General features: G+C 45.5%; 1 protein-coding gene across 15 annotated transcripts in view; it reads right to left on the bottom strand.

Moving 5' to 3' along the window:
- FNBP1 (formin binding protein 1) overlaps positions 1–15,359 on the bottom strand; it is an 887,470-nt gene that overhangs the window by 372,358 nt on the left and 499,753 nt on the right. For all 15 annotated transcript variants that reach the window (XR_015296123.1, XM_086924822.1, XM_086924824.1 and 12 more), the window contains exon 7: positions 10,999–11,127. Coding sequence is in view for 14 of the 15 variants with exons in the window: in XM_086924822.1 (XP_086780948.1) it covers positions 10,999–11,127 (129 nt within the window). In the remaining variant the exon portion in view is untranslated. The remainder of the gene's footprint in view (positions 1–10,998; positions 11,128–15,359) is intronic.

Raw genomic sequence — 15,359 nt, 5'->3', positions numbered from 1 at the left:
GCGTGGGACCACCGCCGGTACAGAAGCAGGTGTCAGCATTAATTTCTTTCCTTGTTCCCACAAAAATTCTATAATTGGAATAGCCTTTGCGGACTTTTGAGTCTGTTCCTTAAAATCGTGCAAGAAACAGTCTGTTTCTGTTGATTCCACAGCCATGTGGAATCTCTTCGCTGCTCTCTCCACAAGCTTGTGGAAGCCGGCAATGTCCACAGGCGGGGAGTCCGCTTGACGTGGTTGTGGTGAAGCTGGGGATGATGCTATATATTCATCCTCTTCATCCTGGTCTGAGTGGTCCGAGTGTACCTCCTGGACCTCTCCTTCCTCTAGTTCCTCCTCCTCCTCATCATCGTCCGAAGAGACCACCACCTGAGGCTGGACGTCATGGTGGGTTTGAGGGTGATGCTGAGTTTGTTTTGGTGCGGACACTGTTACTTGGACTGTAGGTGTCTGATTCCCCTTGTCCTCAGGCGCATGACTCTTAGGCGTCTGACCGCCTCTGTCCGCCTCTGGGAAGCGTTGCTTGTAGTCTTGTACAAGGAATCGTAAGTCATCAACAAGGGTCGCCGGTAAGCATATCATGGGGGTGACTTCCGTGCGGACACTAGTATGGACAGAGTGTTCCTGATAGGTGAAGTCTTCCTGTTCCTCATCAGTGCTTTGGCATTTTATGTTCAGGTCCGAGACCGAAGTAGCGGGATCCAGATGGTCATCCTCTTCGGATTCCTCGCTTTGGAAGATTTCCTGAGGTGGTTGCTTTTCCACCTTGCTCGGAGACGTCGTTTCCGGGGTAATTTGAGGTTTGTTCGGCTTGCCAGACTGCACATCAGAGCCTGTCGTCGTCGAGGGAATCGTCGACGGCGGCAGCATCAGGGTCGATACCTCTACCAGTTTCGATTTTTTCCATGGCTCCGGCAGTGCCCCCTTCGACGACGAGCTCTCCGTCGACGGTGTCGTCGTCGAGTCCTTCGTCGACGGAGTCTTTGGTGTCGTCGTCGAGTCCTTCGTCGACGGAGTCTTCGTCGACGGGGTCATCGACGACGAGCCTTTCGTCGACGGAGTCGTCGACGAGGTCCTCGTCGACGGTGGAGTGGGCGATGGGATCTTGGTCGTCGACGACTGCGAAGTCGTCGTCGACGTCTTAGTCGACGGTGCTTTCGTAGACGACGTCCTCGTCGTCGAGTCTCTCGTCGACACCTTCGTCGTCGACGGTGGGATCCTTTGTAGCGCCTTCGACGACGATGGGCTCGTCGATGACGACGGCGTCGTCGACGGCGTCGTCTTCGTTGTCGACATGGTCTTCGTCGTCGACGACGATTTTAGAAGAATAATAGAAGAAACAGGTCTACCTGAAGATGAGGAGGACGTAGTCGTTGTCGTCGACGCTGAAGGCGACGACGCTGACGTGGTAGACACTGTGGTCGTGACTGAGGTAGTCCTCTGGGCTTGTCTAGAGGACGGAGCAGGCCTCTTAAAGGTTTTATCCTCCTTAGCAGACACTGAAGATGTCGCCGATCTCGCCTCTGAAGACTTTTTGTGGGTCTTCGTAGGAGGAGTGTCTGAGGGGCCAGGGGAAGCCTCCTTAGGCCTCTTTTTAGAGACAGCTGAGGTCCTGGAAACACTGCTCACAGAGGAGTCCAGATTGTCTCTGTCCTTAAGCCTGTCCAGCCAAATAAGAAGGCGACCTTCTCTATCTCTCACGGTCTTCTTTGGAAAAGACCTACAAATCTTGCATTTGTCTGAGACATGGTCCGGGTAAAGGCAATACAAGCACAGGTCGTGCTGATCATCCACATGGATTCTTTTCTTGCTACAGGAAGAGCAGGCCCTGAACAGGGCTTTCTTCTTCGAGTCAGACATGGAAGAAGCAGTGGAAAAAACACACTTACTGTCAAGACAGTGTAGTGCAGTAGTCCTTGAAGAGTTGAGGGTTTAGAGAACACTTTCCAAGAAAGTTTGATGAATTTTGAGTAATCCTGAGGAGAGCTCAGGCTGGAGACTCCCTAGCACAACGTGCGGTAGAAAATCTGAGGGACTGAGGCTCCTCCCAGGAAGGTTCTAGAGGGAGGTCGGAGCTGATTGGCTGACTGAGAGTTTGGTCCTTTTTACATAAGGACAAGGAAAGGCTACTAAGGGGCGGCCCTTAGACCCTTTTTCTCTATGTATGTCTATGGACATTACTTTTTTATTTACCGGAGGCTCCCGTCTCGACGACCGGGAATGATTCAGGCATGTGAATCTATGAAAGACACCCCTAATACTGGATAAGACTGTGGAATTAAGGGGGTGGGGGCATTGGCATGCCCATCTCTGGCAGCCCCCCCCCCCCAAATGTGCTGAAAAAAACAAAATATGTGGTGGCTAGTGCGCTTTCTGCCCCCCAGGGGGGCAGAAAGACTGAATATGGCAGAAATTATTTGAGGGGGAGCAGTGGGCGATCCCCAAGCAGAGATCCACAGGAGATTCTCCCCTTTCCAATAATACCTCACCTGTCTTTCTACGTGCACGGAGGGCTGAAATAGCCACACGAGCATGCAGAAAGTGAAACTGAAAAGTGCGATCAGAGAAACCAAGTTAACATCCTCGGGAGCTAGGGAAGCTCTTCCAATGCCATGGCACTGGAGATCCCTCTGGTGGGTGCGGGCACCAGAGGGATTTCCAGGGCCATGGTGTCGGACGTGTGGGAGCCATCTGACGCACATGAGCACTTTTGCGTTAGACTGCTCCTGCACATCTGATGCATGGAAAGGGTTAACAAAATCTCAGCTGGAAGATGCGGACTAAGAACCAAGTTATTTATCCAGTTGTATCTTTTATAGATTCACATGCTTGAATCATATCAAAGTGGGAGTCCAAAGTACTAAAATAAAGCAGAATAAAAAACCATATACTAAGAAAGCAAATGCGAACTGTGACCGAAGTCGAGACTTGGATCAGAAGACTCAGAAGAGCTGGGGACACAAGGAACCACCCGAGTTAGGTACCCAGGAACACCACGGAGGCTGTGTGCAGAGTGAAAACACAGCTGCATACTCAATGCAAGTCAATGGAAAAGTTGAAGTTTTCAAGAAGAAGGACCCATCCCAGAGCACCCTGATGAAACCTTGTGGAAGATGGAAGGTTGGAGAGTCACCCCACCCCTGGATACCCCAGGAACCAAGCTACCTACACCAGGGAAGCCATGTGCATAGGTACGGAGTGATGTTGGAAACCGCTGTAGACCACAATGGAGGATTTCAGTAAAGAGGACGCTGGCGAAAAAGGCGAAAAAGTCCAGTAGAATCCAAGGATGGATTCAAGAACAGGAGTACCTGCAAGCAGAGGGGACAGAACATACGCCATTCTGGAGTGACCAGGAGGCACGGAAGAGGAAGGACCACCAATGACAAAAGATGCAGCTGAGGTGACCTGGTCGCTTCAGCTGTGAGGGCCAGGTGACACGGTGGCAGACGAGGAGCCATTTACAAGCTGTCCCACGTGGGAAGTCGAGAACCAGGAGGTTGGTGTCCGGCAGGAGCACCAACAAGCCTTAGCTGCAGCAACAGACTTGGTAAACGGAGAAGGTGCAGTGTCGGGATCAGCAAGGTCCAGGAGACTCACCAAGTGCAGGAGGGTCGGAGTAGGCCCCGAGCAAGCAGGGGAGCCCACTTAAGCGAAAGAAGAACCTCCTCAAGAGGACCCACAGGCCGAAGGCACAGGAGTCGCAAGATGACCTCGAGCAGCTCACCAAAGATGGAGACCTAAGATGCAGATGATGCGGTGAGGATGAAGACCTTGGTAGGAGGAGATGCTGGAGCTTCTTGTTGTCTGAAGAGCTCTGGAGGACAGAATCAACAAGCCTTGGCAACGGCAAGTAAACGTGTGCACAGGGGTTCTGTTCCAGACGTTCCGACAAGGAATACTGGCCTCAAACTTGCTGTGAAGACTGTCCAGGCCTCGAGGGAGTTACAGAACCACCACTTGTGTTGCTGAACCTTTATTATTATTTTCTGTGACAAGGGTATTGCATGAACACTCCGATTTGTTTTTTTCTCTCTGCCTCACCATGTAATCTGAATCTCTCACGTGGTTCATTCTGTTGATATGTTACTCTGGTTTTCTTAATGCTGAAACTGCAGTGTATTCCAGGCTATTTTTATGTTTTTGATATTAGAAAACCTATTGCTCTTAGCCCCCCGTTACAGTGATGTTTTTGAATTAAAATTATTAGTTGATTTGTGGTATTCTCTACAGATGTTTTTTCCCACTGTGAGTTGTACATCTCCGCCCTGATGAAGGTGTAGCCCCGGCTGGGGCCACACACCGTAACGCGCGTCAGCGTTTTCTCATCTGGGGATTATCCGACTGATCTCCCCGATGATTTATTTCCATCTATGAAACTGAGATCAGCCCATGGCTGCTATGTACCCTTGGTTATGGTGTTTGTATGTGGTATGAATTGTATGTAACCTTGGTATGTATGACGGTATGAGAGTTATGTATGAAACTGGTGTGTGGGTCTTTATTGAAGACTTATTCTGTTTTAAGAATTATCAGCTGACTTGATATATATGTATAGAACAAAAATGTATTCTATGTAATAAAAATTCTATATATTTGTTATGATGCTTTGACATGATTATTTGACTTGTCTTTGGTCTGTTCTAGGGTCTTTTTTTTTAATTATTTAAGGACCTCCAAGTAAGGCCTATATTTGAATTTTATTGGCAGGTATTTCTTCTTTTTCCTGTATTGCTGAACCCTTTGGAGTCTGTGGGAGCTCAGGAGCAGTAGACCAGACAGCTTTGTTGCGGTACCTGCAGATACAGGGGAGGGACTCCTTCACTCCAAGGGACATTATTTTGGGTGTCTTTGATGCCCACAGGCCTGGAGAAGAACCTGGATGAAGCACAGGCACAGACGGTTGCGGAAGACTGGCACAACGGCGAGACCAAGAGCGGCAGGAGTCTTCCTTGATGCAGTCTCGGTTCCGGGCGAAGTCCAAGGTGCCTAGACGGTCGAAATTGAAGTGGTTTTGGGTTTGAATCTCGTCTCACGACGACTAGAGAGCCACCCGCAGGTAAGCCATTAAGTACACTAGTGAGAGGGTTAGGACGATTAAAGGGTCCCTCCCGGAGGAGGTGCTGGACAGAGGGGAGGATCCTCCCATGTCCTTTTTCCAGTCTCGCACCAGAGCGGAAGCCAAGAACTCCCTGAACGGGTTTCAACTGGAGTATGCAAGGAGGGCACCAAATATGCCCTTCAAAGCAGTCTGGTGGCGCTGGGAATTGCCCCCAACCTAGCATAATACACCAAGTACTGTCTGGGAGGTGATCACACCTCCCTGTGACAGGAAACCTATTGTTCTACTTTCCCCTGCTCCAGCTCAGCAGCAGGAGGGCAGAATAGTTTCTGGGGTTGGCATCAGCACTAGCTTGCTGACAGACCCTGGAAGGCTGTTACCGGGAGCACTGGGGGCTTCCCAGAAGAACACCCGGTGCATGGAATCATACCTCCAACACCAGTAACAGTGTTGGGGTATGATTCCAACATGTTTGATACCAAACATGCCCAGGTTCGGCACATCCAATATATAGTTAGCCATCGAGTAATGGGGCATGGCCACTATATGTATAAAAATGGCTGACAGCACTTACAAAGCCTGGATAATCGACTGTGGGGTTTGGTGCTGGTGTCCTGCTCATGCAGAGCACACTCACACTTATAACCTAGCACCATGCCTTCAGGATTGAAAGGCCTACCTTAGGGGTGACTTATAGGTTTTAACTGCAGTGACCTCAGATATAAGAAAACGTATATCTGTCGTAAGTGGTGCTAACACCAACTTAAACAGTCTGCAATGTTCAGTTCAGTTCAGGTAACTTTATTCGATTGTAAACATTACAATCATAAAAGTACATATCATCAACAAACAATTAAAAACGGTCCGGATAATTCATTTTGACAAGTAAGAAATCCAATACACAGTAAAAGGTAAAAAAGAGAAAGCAGCGGGCAACACGAGCATGAGCATTATTAAAAGTACATTAAAAACAAATATATTCATTATAAAAATTAAAATTGCCTAGAGCATTAGCAGTGTAATTATCCATCCATACTTTTCCTAAAGGTAATGGCTGATTTTAAAAAGTTACAGACAAATAAAGTGCAATCACAATTCAGCAATTGAAGATAGTAAAGTGCGGGTTTGATTTGTGCAGAGTTCAATTTTAAGGCATGGTTTAAGATATAATTTCCGTGGTAAAGTGTAGTAAGGACAAATAAATAAAAAGTGTGCCAGGTCTTGCGGAGACTTCCCGTCACACCCGCAAGCTGGCAACTTCTCACCCCGATGAGCCCCACTTGGGACCGCCATTAAGAGATAAAATAGGTCAAAGCGAAACCTTGTTAACAGAAAACGTTCGTAGCCAGTCATATGCCATGACAAGTAAGGTTCCATTTGTGGACAGGTTTTGAGTAGTAGGTGTTTCCTAACGCTGTCCTTCTGTAGCTCAACCTCTTCTCTGTCTGAGCATCTTAGTATTAACATAGCATTTTTTGCAAAGATAACATCGGGTTTCGTAATCAAGTTGGGAGCAAAAAACAAATCAGACCGGCCAATTGCCGTCAAACAGTCCTTTATATACTTCAACCACGGAACTTGAAACCTCCCATCAAGTGTTAAGGCTTCTTTTAACAAAGCTTGGGTGAGAGGTATATCTTTATTAAGCCAACAACTCAACCAGCACAGTACCGGGTTCATTGCTATTCTGTCACTTAAATAGGGGACACCCAGCTCCTCATGTATCGAGAAGTTCCCAGTGCCCCTTGGTAGCCTCAATATCTTTTTCAAAACATTATTTTCTGTAACCTCTAGGTCCTTTATCTTACAGTAGCCCCAAAGCTCGCTTCCATAGCTGGTGACAGCAACACTTTTTGCCTGGTATAGTTTGAGCAGGGCGGCCGTTGGACAATTTCCGATTTTTTTCGCAAAGCCAAGAATGGCCGCATTTACACGTGTTGCCTCACCCTTCTTTTTGATGACTGCGGGACCCCAGGATAATTTGTGATCTAAGAGGACTCCAAGGTATGAAAAGGTGTTGGTGGTAGGGATTTTCTCCCCATTTATACAAAAAGAGTTAGGTTTTCCGTATACCCTGACCTATTTTCATAACATAGGACTTAGAGTTGTTTATACTTAATCCACGGGACTCCATGAACTTAAAGAAGGAATTTAGTAGTTTCTGAAGGCCATTTGCTGTTCTAGAAATGAGTACAGCATCATCTGCATAAAGCAGCACAGGAACCCCTTTGCGCTCTACAAAGGGGTAGTCTGCTTCAATTTTTAGAAGAAATTCCTCCAATTCGTTGATATACAAATTGAAGAGGAATGGAGCCAGGATGCACCCCTGTAGTACACCCCGATTTATTCTAAATTCGCCCGTTACTTTTAGGTCTTGGTGTAACGGACATTGGCTCTTGTGTCCGAGTGCAGATCGGCCAAAAAGTTAACAAGATTCCTCTCTACACCCATTTTTATCAGGGTAGCCCATAGTGTGCCTCTGTCCACGCAGTCAAAAGCGGACGATAAGTCCATAAATGCCATATAGACTGTTCCTTCTTTGGCCAGGGTATATTTACTTGAAATCAAATACAGGTTCAGACACTGTGTAATTGTCGAATGACCGGGTCTGAATCCGTATTGTATGGGTGATAAAATATTATTTTCTTTAGCCCATATAGATAGCCTGTTCAGAATTATTCCTCCTACCACTTTAGCTACTGAATTTATTAGAGATATCGGCCTGTAACATAATGGGCTACTACGGTCGCCCTGTTTAAAAACAGGGACTATGGTCGATAACCCCCACACATTTGGGCATCCCAAGATCACTGCTGCATTCACTACCGCTGTGAGGACGGGAGCCCAAAAGGAAATACTTGACTTAAAGAGGTCCGGTGGTAAACCATCCGGGCCCGGGGCCTTATTACTAGTTAGTCCCTGGATACCCCTTTCAACCTCATTAACTGAAAAGCTCAAAAAATTATCGGATGGTGTTACAAAGACATTTTCTGCCCGTTGCTCATGACTCTTAAAAATTGTGCTAAAATGGGACACCCACTCCTCCTCGGAGATGTTAGTACCAAGGGCTGTATCATTAGGATTATCAAACAATGGTTTGTTGATAATTTGCCAGAACTTACTGCTGTTCCCCAACACTGAAGGGTCAAGGAGAGACTCTATAGTGTTGGCCTTAATTTCTTTTTTCCTAGCGGCTAATGCCTTCTTGTGTATCGATCGGAAATTTCTTATTTGATCATAGTCTCTGGGTTTGATTTTTAGAGCATTCTTCAAGTCTCTACTTGCCTTTGAACAGTTATGGTCAAACCATTTAGAGTTATTATCACATTGTCCTTTTGTTGGTGCTGTTAGCATAGGGCCAAATTTTGAAACTATCGCCTCAAACCCAGACAAGATGTTCTCAGGGGGTGAGTAGGAAGATGTACATGTTAACAATTCCTCCTCACATACTTTATTTATTTTAGAGTAAAACATATCTTGATTTACCATTGTCCATTTTATACGTTGTCTGCCATTTATACAGCTCATCGTTCCCCGATCATTGCGGGGCATGCGTTGTTTGAATAAAGTCCCACCCAGTTTGATAGTTAGGGGATTGTGATCACTGTGAACACTCGAAAGAATGGTGAAATTCGAAACCCAAGTTACGAGATCTGAGGAAACCAGTATATAGTCTATAAAAGATCCCTGACCAGGTCCTTTAAAGGTTGTAACATCATAGACCTTTGTTTCAGGAACCATAGACATGGCTACAATTAAATTGTTTTCGTTCACTAGATCGTTTAAGTTCTTGCCTCCCCTGGTATGGGCAAAATGGAAACCTTCTATATTGTTACATCCCAAAGAACCCATTGGGGTGAAGCCTGGATTACCACATGGGTGTACATTAAAATCGCCTGCAATCAACAACTTCCGTGACACAGTGCATGCAGTTTCTCTCAATATCTCTGTTAAAGACACAATATTACAATCACCATTACCATTAGCATTGTAAAAATTAATCAGGGTCAAAACACTTCTGCCACTCATAAGTTCAAGAATCTGAATGTTCCGATTGGCATTATAGCAGTTACTTATTTTGCAACACAGACCTAGATTGATGAAGATGGCCAAACCCCCCTTTGCTCTGCCCCTGGTTGATGCAGCTGCTGGTATGACAAAGCTTTGGAAACCCTCAATATGGACATTTTTATCCTCCATCCATGTCTCTTGAAGGCATATAATTGTGTATTTTTTAATAGATATTAACCAAGCGGGATCACATAATTTATCGGCCAAGCCGGCTATGTTCCAAGAAACTAAGCTCAAACTACAATCACCAGATGCTGTTTCTATGACAGTTTTTCTGTTAATTGGAGTTATCATTGGGTTGGCTGTATCTGTGTTCATCGCCCCCAAATTCACAATGCTGGCCAGGTCTGGTTCTAGGTTGGCCAAGGGGGGTTATGAGCCTCAGGCAAGACAGGAAAGTTGTTGTTATTGGGTGGATTGACCATGGTTGGCAATAGCTTACTGGGGTTGTCTAGCTTTGACATCAAAGGGGGGGCTACTATGGCTTGGTTGTATGCCTCTCCTTGTGCATGATTAGGTTCTGTGAAATCAGATTCTGCGAAATCGTCTGGCAATAATGTAGATGGACCAGCCTGTAGTCAGTCAACCCCCTCCAGATCACTTTGGTTATAAAAGGCGTCAAACCTGTTAGTGACGGGTGCATTATAGTAGATTTTTGGATCTATAAATTGGGGGTGTTCTTGATAATACGGCCCCTGAGCAACCTCCCAATTCTATGGATAGGTACCTTCATATCTAACCTCTCTGGGTTCCCAGGATGTATTCCTTCTTTGCTGACGCTGCTCCTCTGCGATATAGTGGCCTTGATTTCTAAATGTTATCCCACTATAATATTGATGAAAGTTATCTGGGGCTCTTACATGCTCAGCGGTAGAGAAAGAATGCACCGATGTTGGAGGATGGTTATTCGGGGGGTAAAAATAACTCAAATCCATGGTGCGGATCAGGCTGCTAATAGAGCTGTCCTTCCAGTCCGTTATAAACTTTGCTGTGCGGCCATCCTTGAAGTTAACTACAACACAATCACCCTCGGTGGATTTAAATCTATTTCCCACCCAATCCACTCTTCTGACATTTGTTATTTTACCACTGATATATGGGGGAATTGGTCTACGAACAGTTAGCCAATGGCTGACAGCACTTACAAAGCCTGGATAATCGACTGTGGGGTTTGGTGCTGGTGTCCTGCTCATGCAGAGCACACTCACACTTATAACCTAGCACCATGCCTTCAGGATTGAAAGGCCTACCTTAGAGGTGACTTATAGGTTTTAACTGCAGTGACCTCAGATATAAGAAAACGTATATCTGTCGTAAGTGGTGCTAACACCAACTTAAACAGTCTGCAATGGCAGGCCTGTAGTCACAGTTTGAATGGTCTCTCATGGGTGGCACAATACATGATGCAGCCCATGGGAGACCCCTGGTTACCTAAAGCCTGGGTATCTTAGTACCATATACTAGGGACTTGGAAGGGTACACCAGTACCCAATTGGGAAGGTACCAAAGTACTTACCACAGTCCAATTTAGGGAGAACGCACAGTGACTGGGATCCTGGTTAGCAGGATCCCAGCAGACTAGTCAGAAAACATAATGACATCAGCAAAAAGTGGGGGTAACCATGAAAGGAGATCCTACTTTCCGACAGTATTTACATGTAATATTCAGTATTTCACCTGGAAGATGCTGAATATCTGCATACATTAGTCACTGTTTATGTGGCTCTCACATAGAGCATGTTGGTGGGTTACTTACAAAATGAATATCTTACTTAGAAGACGTTGGGTCTCTATTTGAAACATTCATTCTCTGCGGCTTTTACATAGAAGATGTTTAGTGCTTAAGCAGAATATTAATAATAGCTCACCTGGAAGATGTTGGGGATCTGTGTGTAATAATGCTCGTGTTGTTCGTGATTGAACTTTTGGAGTGATAACGAATAATCCCCCTTGCTGTCCTCTGCCATCTGATGTCGAAGCTGGGCTTGCTGGCGAGCCTGTGAGTGAAAAAAAGAGGATGAAGCGGGACATGGAAGAATGATGAGACTGTATGAGGCCACTCCTGCCTCACAGGACATGACATGTCTGCTTACACTCCGACAGAAGCAGGCACTGCAGCAGGAAGACAGATGACAGACAAACAGACAGATTAATAATAAGGCAGACTTTCCCATCTAGAGCTCATGCCATGAGTTACCTGTGGTGAGAGGTACAGACAGCCCAGACTCCGCTCCTATTATCTTCATGCGAGAAGAGGCCTGCTCTAAGGTGGTGCAATAGAATGGACGGGTACCAGGGGTTGAAGGATGCAGGTCACCTGTGTGGGCTACACTTCACTCAAACTGGACTCCTGCATCCCTCTCACCTGGGTGCATCAACTTTCAATGTCAAATACATGTCATTACAGCACTTACAAGGATGTGCTTTAAATATATCTTGTTCATCAAAAGCCATGTTTAGTACCGTGGGCCTTTCAGAATCGTACAACGATGGCATCACACAGATAATGCTGATGACACCAGCTTCAAAGTAAGGCCATTTCAAGGCCCCTGTGAGGGGGGAGACAGTGGAAGTGGGGGCTTCAACTGAGAAAGAAGGAGAAGAAGCTCAAACATGGAATTTGTGCAGTTTTATTTTTTGTAGGAATACCTTTATTTAATGAAAACTACAATATGAACATTCTACATTAAATAGCGAAGTGAGTTGCCAGTCAAGGATCTATGCAGGTAAAACCCGACAGGTTTGAAATAAGCTAGATTAAAAATAAGCACTGTCAAAGCCAATAGGTCTGATATTCATGCATGCCAGAGGCAATAAGTAGCCATTAAAAAATCATATCATAGCAAAGCCAATAGGTCTCGCCTTAGATAGATGTTAGCTTTGACAATGCTTCTTGCCGATGCTTAACATCCTCAGAAAAAAGAAAAAGAAATGCGGCTATGCTGCAGATGCTGTAAACATTGTAAACAAATAAAAACTACAAAAAAAGGCTTAATGGCGGTCCTAAGTGTGATGAATTAGGCATGCAAATACGTCAAGAAGTAGCAAGCCTTGTAAGTCTAAAGAAAAACATTGGCTAATCATTTTTTGTTTTGAAAAGCACATGTTGCTATAGTAGTCACTGGCACTGAAAGGAACTACTTTGTGTGTGGATGTGCTCCTTGTGAAAGGGCTGAATGCCATTACTCACAGTGAACTCAGCCAAAGGCTGCAGTGGGTCGACAAAGTGACGCATGCTGTAATGGGCGGGAGAAAAATGTGACTAACAATTACACACCAATATATGAAGAGGTCTGGCTAAAAGCCCATATAATAAGCCCATATAATACATACTAATTTAATAAAATCAAAAGGTCCTAGTTAATGCTGGACATAAAATGTAGGTCGCTGAATAGCAGCCATGGAAGTATTCAAGTCATGCAATCAAAGAAAGTAAAGAAAGCCATCGAATTAGAAGCATGCAAATGAGACTGACAAGAAGGCCAACCAATGGCAAGCAATGGGCTGATCCAAAGCCCTGTGCAAGTATTGGTGTAGAACATAAGAGAATTTGAACGGCAGACAGCTGAAAGAGGTCTTAGTTGAGATAAAAAAAAAGACCGCTTTGTGCAAACCATAGAGATGAGCTGAAGAATCAAATCAAATGCCTGATCACAGTGTACACAGACATTAAATATTAGAACTTAAAATAACACAACAGTACCTGGATTGATCAATAGTGTTTTCCCCCATACTGTTTTCCTGCAATTGACTTTTTAGATCTGGCCTGAACGAGCATCTACCTACAAGCTGTATTGTCGCCAATTACTCGAGGTGTATGGAGGGTGCTTTGGCTTCACCTAGACTAGTATTACTCTTTCACTCACGCTCTTGGCTATTTGGTGTCTGATTCTGCCTTCCAGGAAGGGCTTCCATTGGAATGCATGAGGTACTCATTTACATTTGAAATGTATACTCTTGTCATTGCGCTGTGTGTTATATTCAGTCTTCTATGTGCATTCTATATAGAAAGCTCTCCTTTCATGCTACTTTAAAGCCAGCACTGGCAAAGTAAAAAGGGAGGACTGTAAAGTGACAAACTGCATTTGAGCATACGATGCAAGTAAAGAACCGGGCTGCAGTACTTTTCTCAGCTGGGCTGTAGTACATTTAGTGGGAGAGTACGACATTTCCCAGTGGGGCTGCAGTACTTTCAATGGAAAGAGTACCAGCGAATCTCAGGGGCTGCAGTACTTTTAATCGAAAGAGTACCAGCGCTTCTCTGGGGGATGCAGTACTTTTAATCGAAAGAGTACCAGCGCTTCTCTGGGGGATGCAGTACTTTTAATATAAAGAGTACAAGCGCTTCTCAAGGGGCTGCAGTACTTTTAATATAAAGAGTACAAGCGCTTCTCAGGGGGCTGCAGTACTTTTAATAGAAAGAGTACCAGCGCTTCTAGGGGCTGCAGTACTTTCAATAGAAAGAGAACCAGTGCTTCTCAGCGGGGCTGCAGGACTTTTAATAGAAAGAGTAATAGCGCTTCTCAGGGGGCTGCAGTACTTTTAATATAAAGAGTACAAGCGCTTCTCAGGGGGCTGAGGTACTTTTAATAGAAAGAGTACCAGCGCTTCTCAGGGGGCTGCAGTACTATGAATAGAAAGAGTACCAGCGCTTCTCAGGGGGCAGCAGTACTTTTAATAGAAAGAGTACCAGCGCTTCTCAGGGGGATGCAGTACTATGAATAGAAAGAGTACCAGCGCTTCTCAGGGGGATGCAGTACTTTTAATATAAAGAGTACAAGCGCTTCTCAGGGGGCTGCAGTACTTTTAATAGAAAGAGTACCAGCGCTTCTCAGGGGGCTGCAGTACTATGAATAGAAAGAGTACCAGCGCTTCTCAGGGGGCAGCAGTACTTTTAATAGTAAGAGTACCAGCGCTTCTCAGGGGGCTGCAGTACTTTTAATAGAAAGAGTACCAGTGCTTCTCAGGGGGCTGCAGTACTATGAATTGAAAGAGTACCAGCGCTTCTCAAGGGGCTGCAGTACTTTTAATAGAAAGAGTACCAGCGCTTCTCAGGGGGCTGCAGTACTTTTAATAGAAAGAGTACCAGCGCTTCTCAGGGGGCTGCAGTACTTTTAATAGAAAGAGTACCAGCGCTTCTCAGGGGGCTGCAGTACTTTTAATCGAAAGAGTACCAGCGCTTCTCAGGGGGATGCAGTACTTTTAATATAAAGAGTACCAGCGCTTCTCAGGGGGATGCAGTACTTTTAATAGAAAGAGTACCAGCGCTTCTCAGGGGGCTGCAGTACTTTTAATAGAAAGAGTACCAGCGCTTCTCAGGGGGATGCAGTACTTTTAATAGAAAGAGTACCAGCGCTTCTCAGGGGGCTGCAGTACTATGAATAGAAAGAGTACCAGCGCTTCTCAGGGGGCTGCAGTAATTTTAATAGAAAGAGTACCAGTGCTTCTCAGGGGGCTGCAGTACTTTTAAATGGAGAGTGCCAGCGCTTCTCAGGGGACTGCAGTACTTTTAATAGAAAGAGTACCAGCGCTTCTCAGGGGGCTGCAGTACTATGAATAGAAAGAGTACCAGCGCTTCTCAGGGGACTGCAGTACTTTTAATAGTAAGAGTACCAGCGCTTCTCATGGGGCTGCAGTACTTTCAATAGAAAGAGTACCGGCGCTTCTAGGGGGCTGCAGTACTATGAATAGAAAGAGTACCAGCACTTCTCAGGGGGCTGCAGTACTTTTAATAGAAAGAGTACCAGCGCTTCTCAGGGGCTGCAGTACTATGAATAGAAAGAGTACCAGCACTTCTCAGGGGGCTGCAGTACTTTTAATAGAAAGAGTACCATTGCTTCTCAGGGGGCTGCATAACTTTTATAGGGAGAGCACTAGCGCTTCTCACCAGGGCTGCAGTACTCTTAAAGTTAGAGTACCATCACTTCACAGTAGGTTTGAAGTAGTTTTAATGGGAGAGTACGAATACTTCTCAGGGGGATGCAGTACTTATAATAGAAAGAGTACCAGCGCTTCTAGGGGCTGCAGTACTTTCAATAGAAAGAGTACCGGAGCTTCTCAGCTGGGCTGCAGTACTTTTAATAGAAAGAGTACCAGCGCTTCTCAGGGGGCTGCAGTACTTTTAATAGAAAGAGTACCAGCGCTTCTCAGGGGGCTGCAGTACTTTCAAAAGAAAGAGCACCAGCGCTTCTCAGCAGGGCTACAGCAGATTCAATGGGAGAGTACCAGT

This window comes from Lissotriton vulgaris, chromosome 5, assembly GCF_964263255.1.
Source record: "Lissotriton vulgaris chromosome 5, aLisVul1.2, whole genome shotgun sequence".
In the NCBI taxonomy this organism is placed as follows: Eukaryota; Metazoa; Chordata; class Amphibia; order Caudata; family Salamandridae; genus Lissotriton; species Lissotriton vulgaris.
Note: the sequence above shows the minus strand (reverse complement) of the source record. Positions and strands in the feature narration are given on the sequence as shown.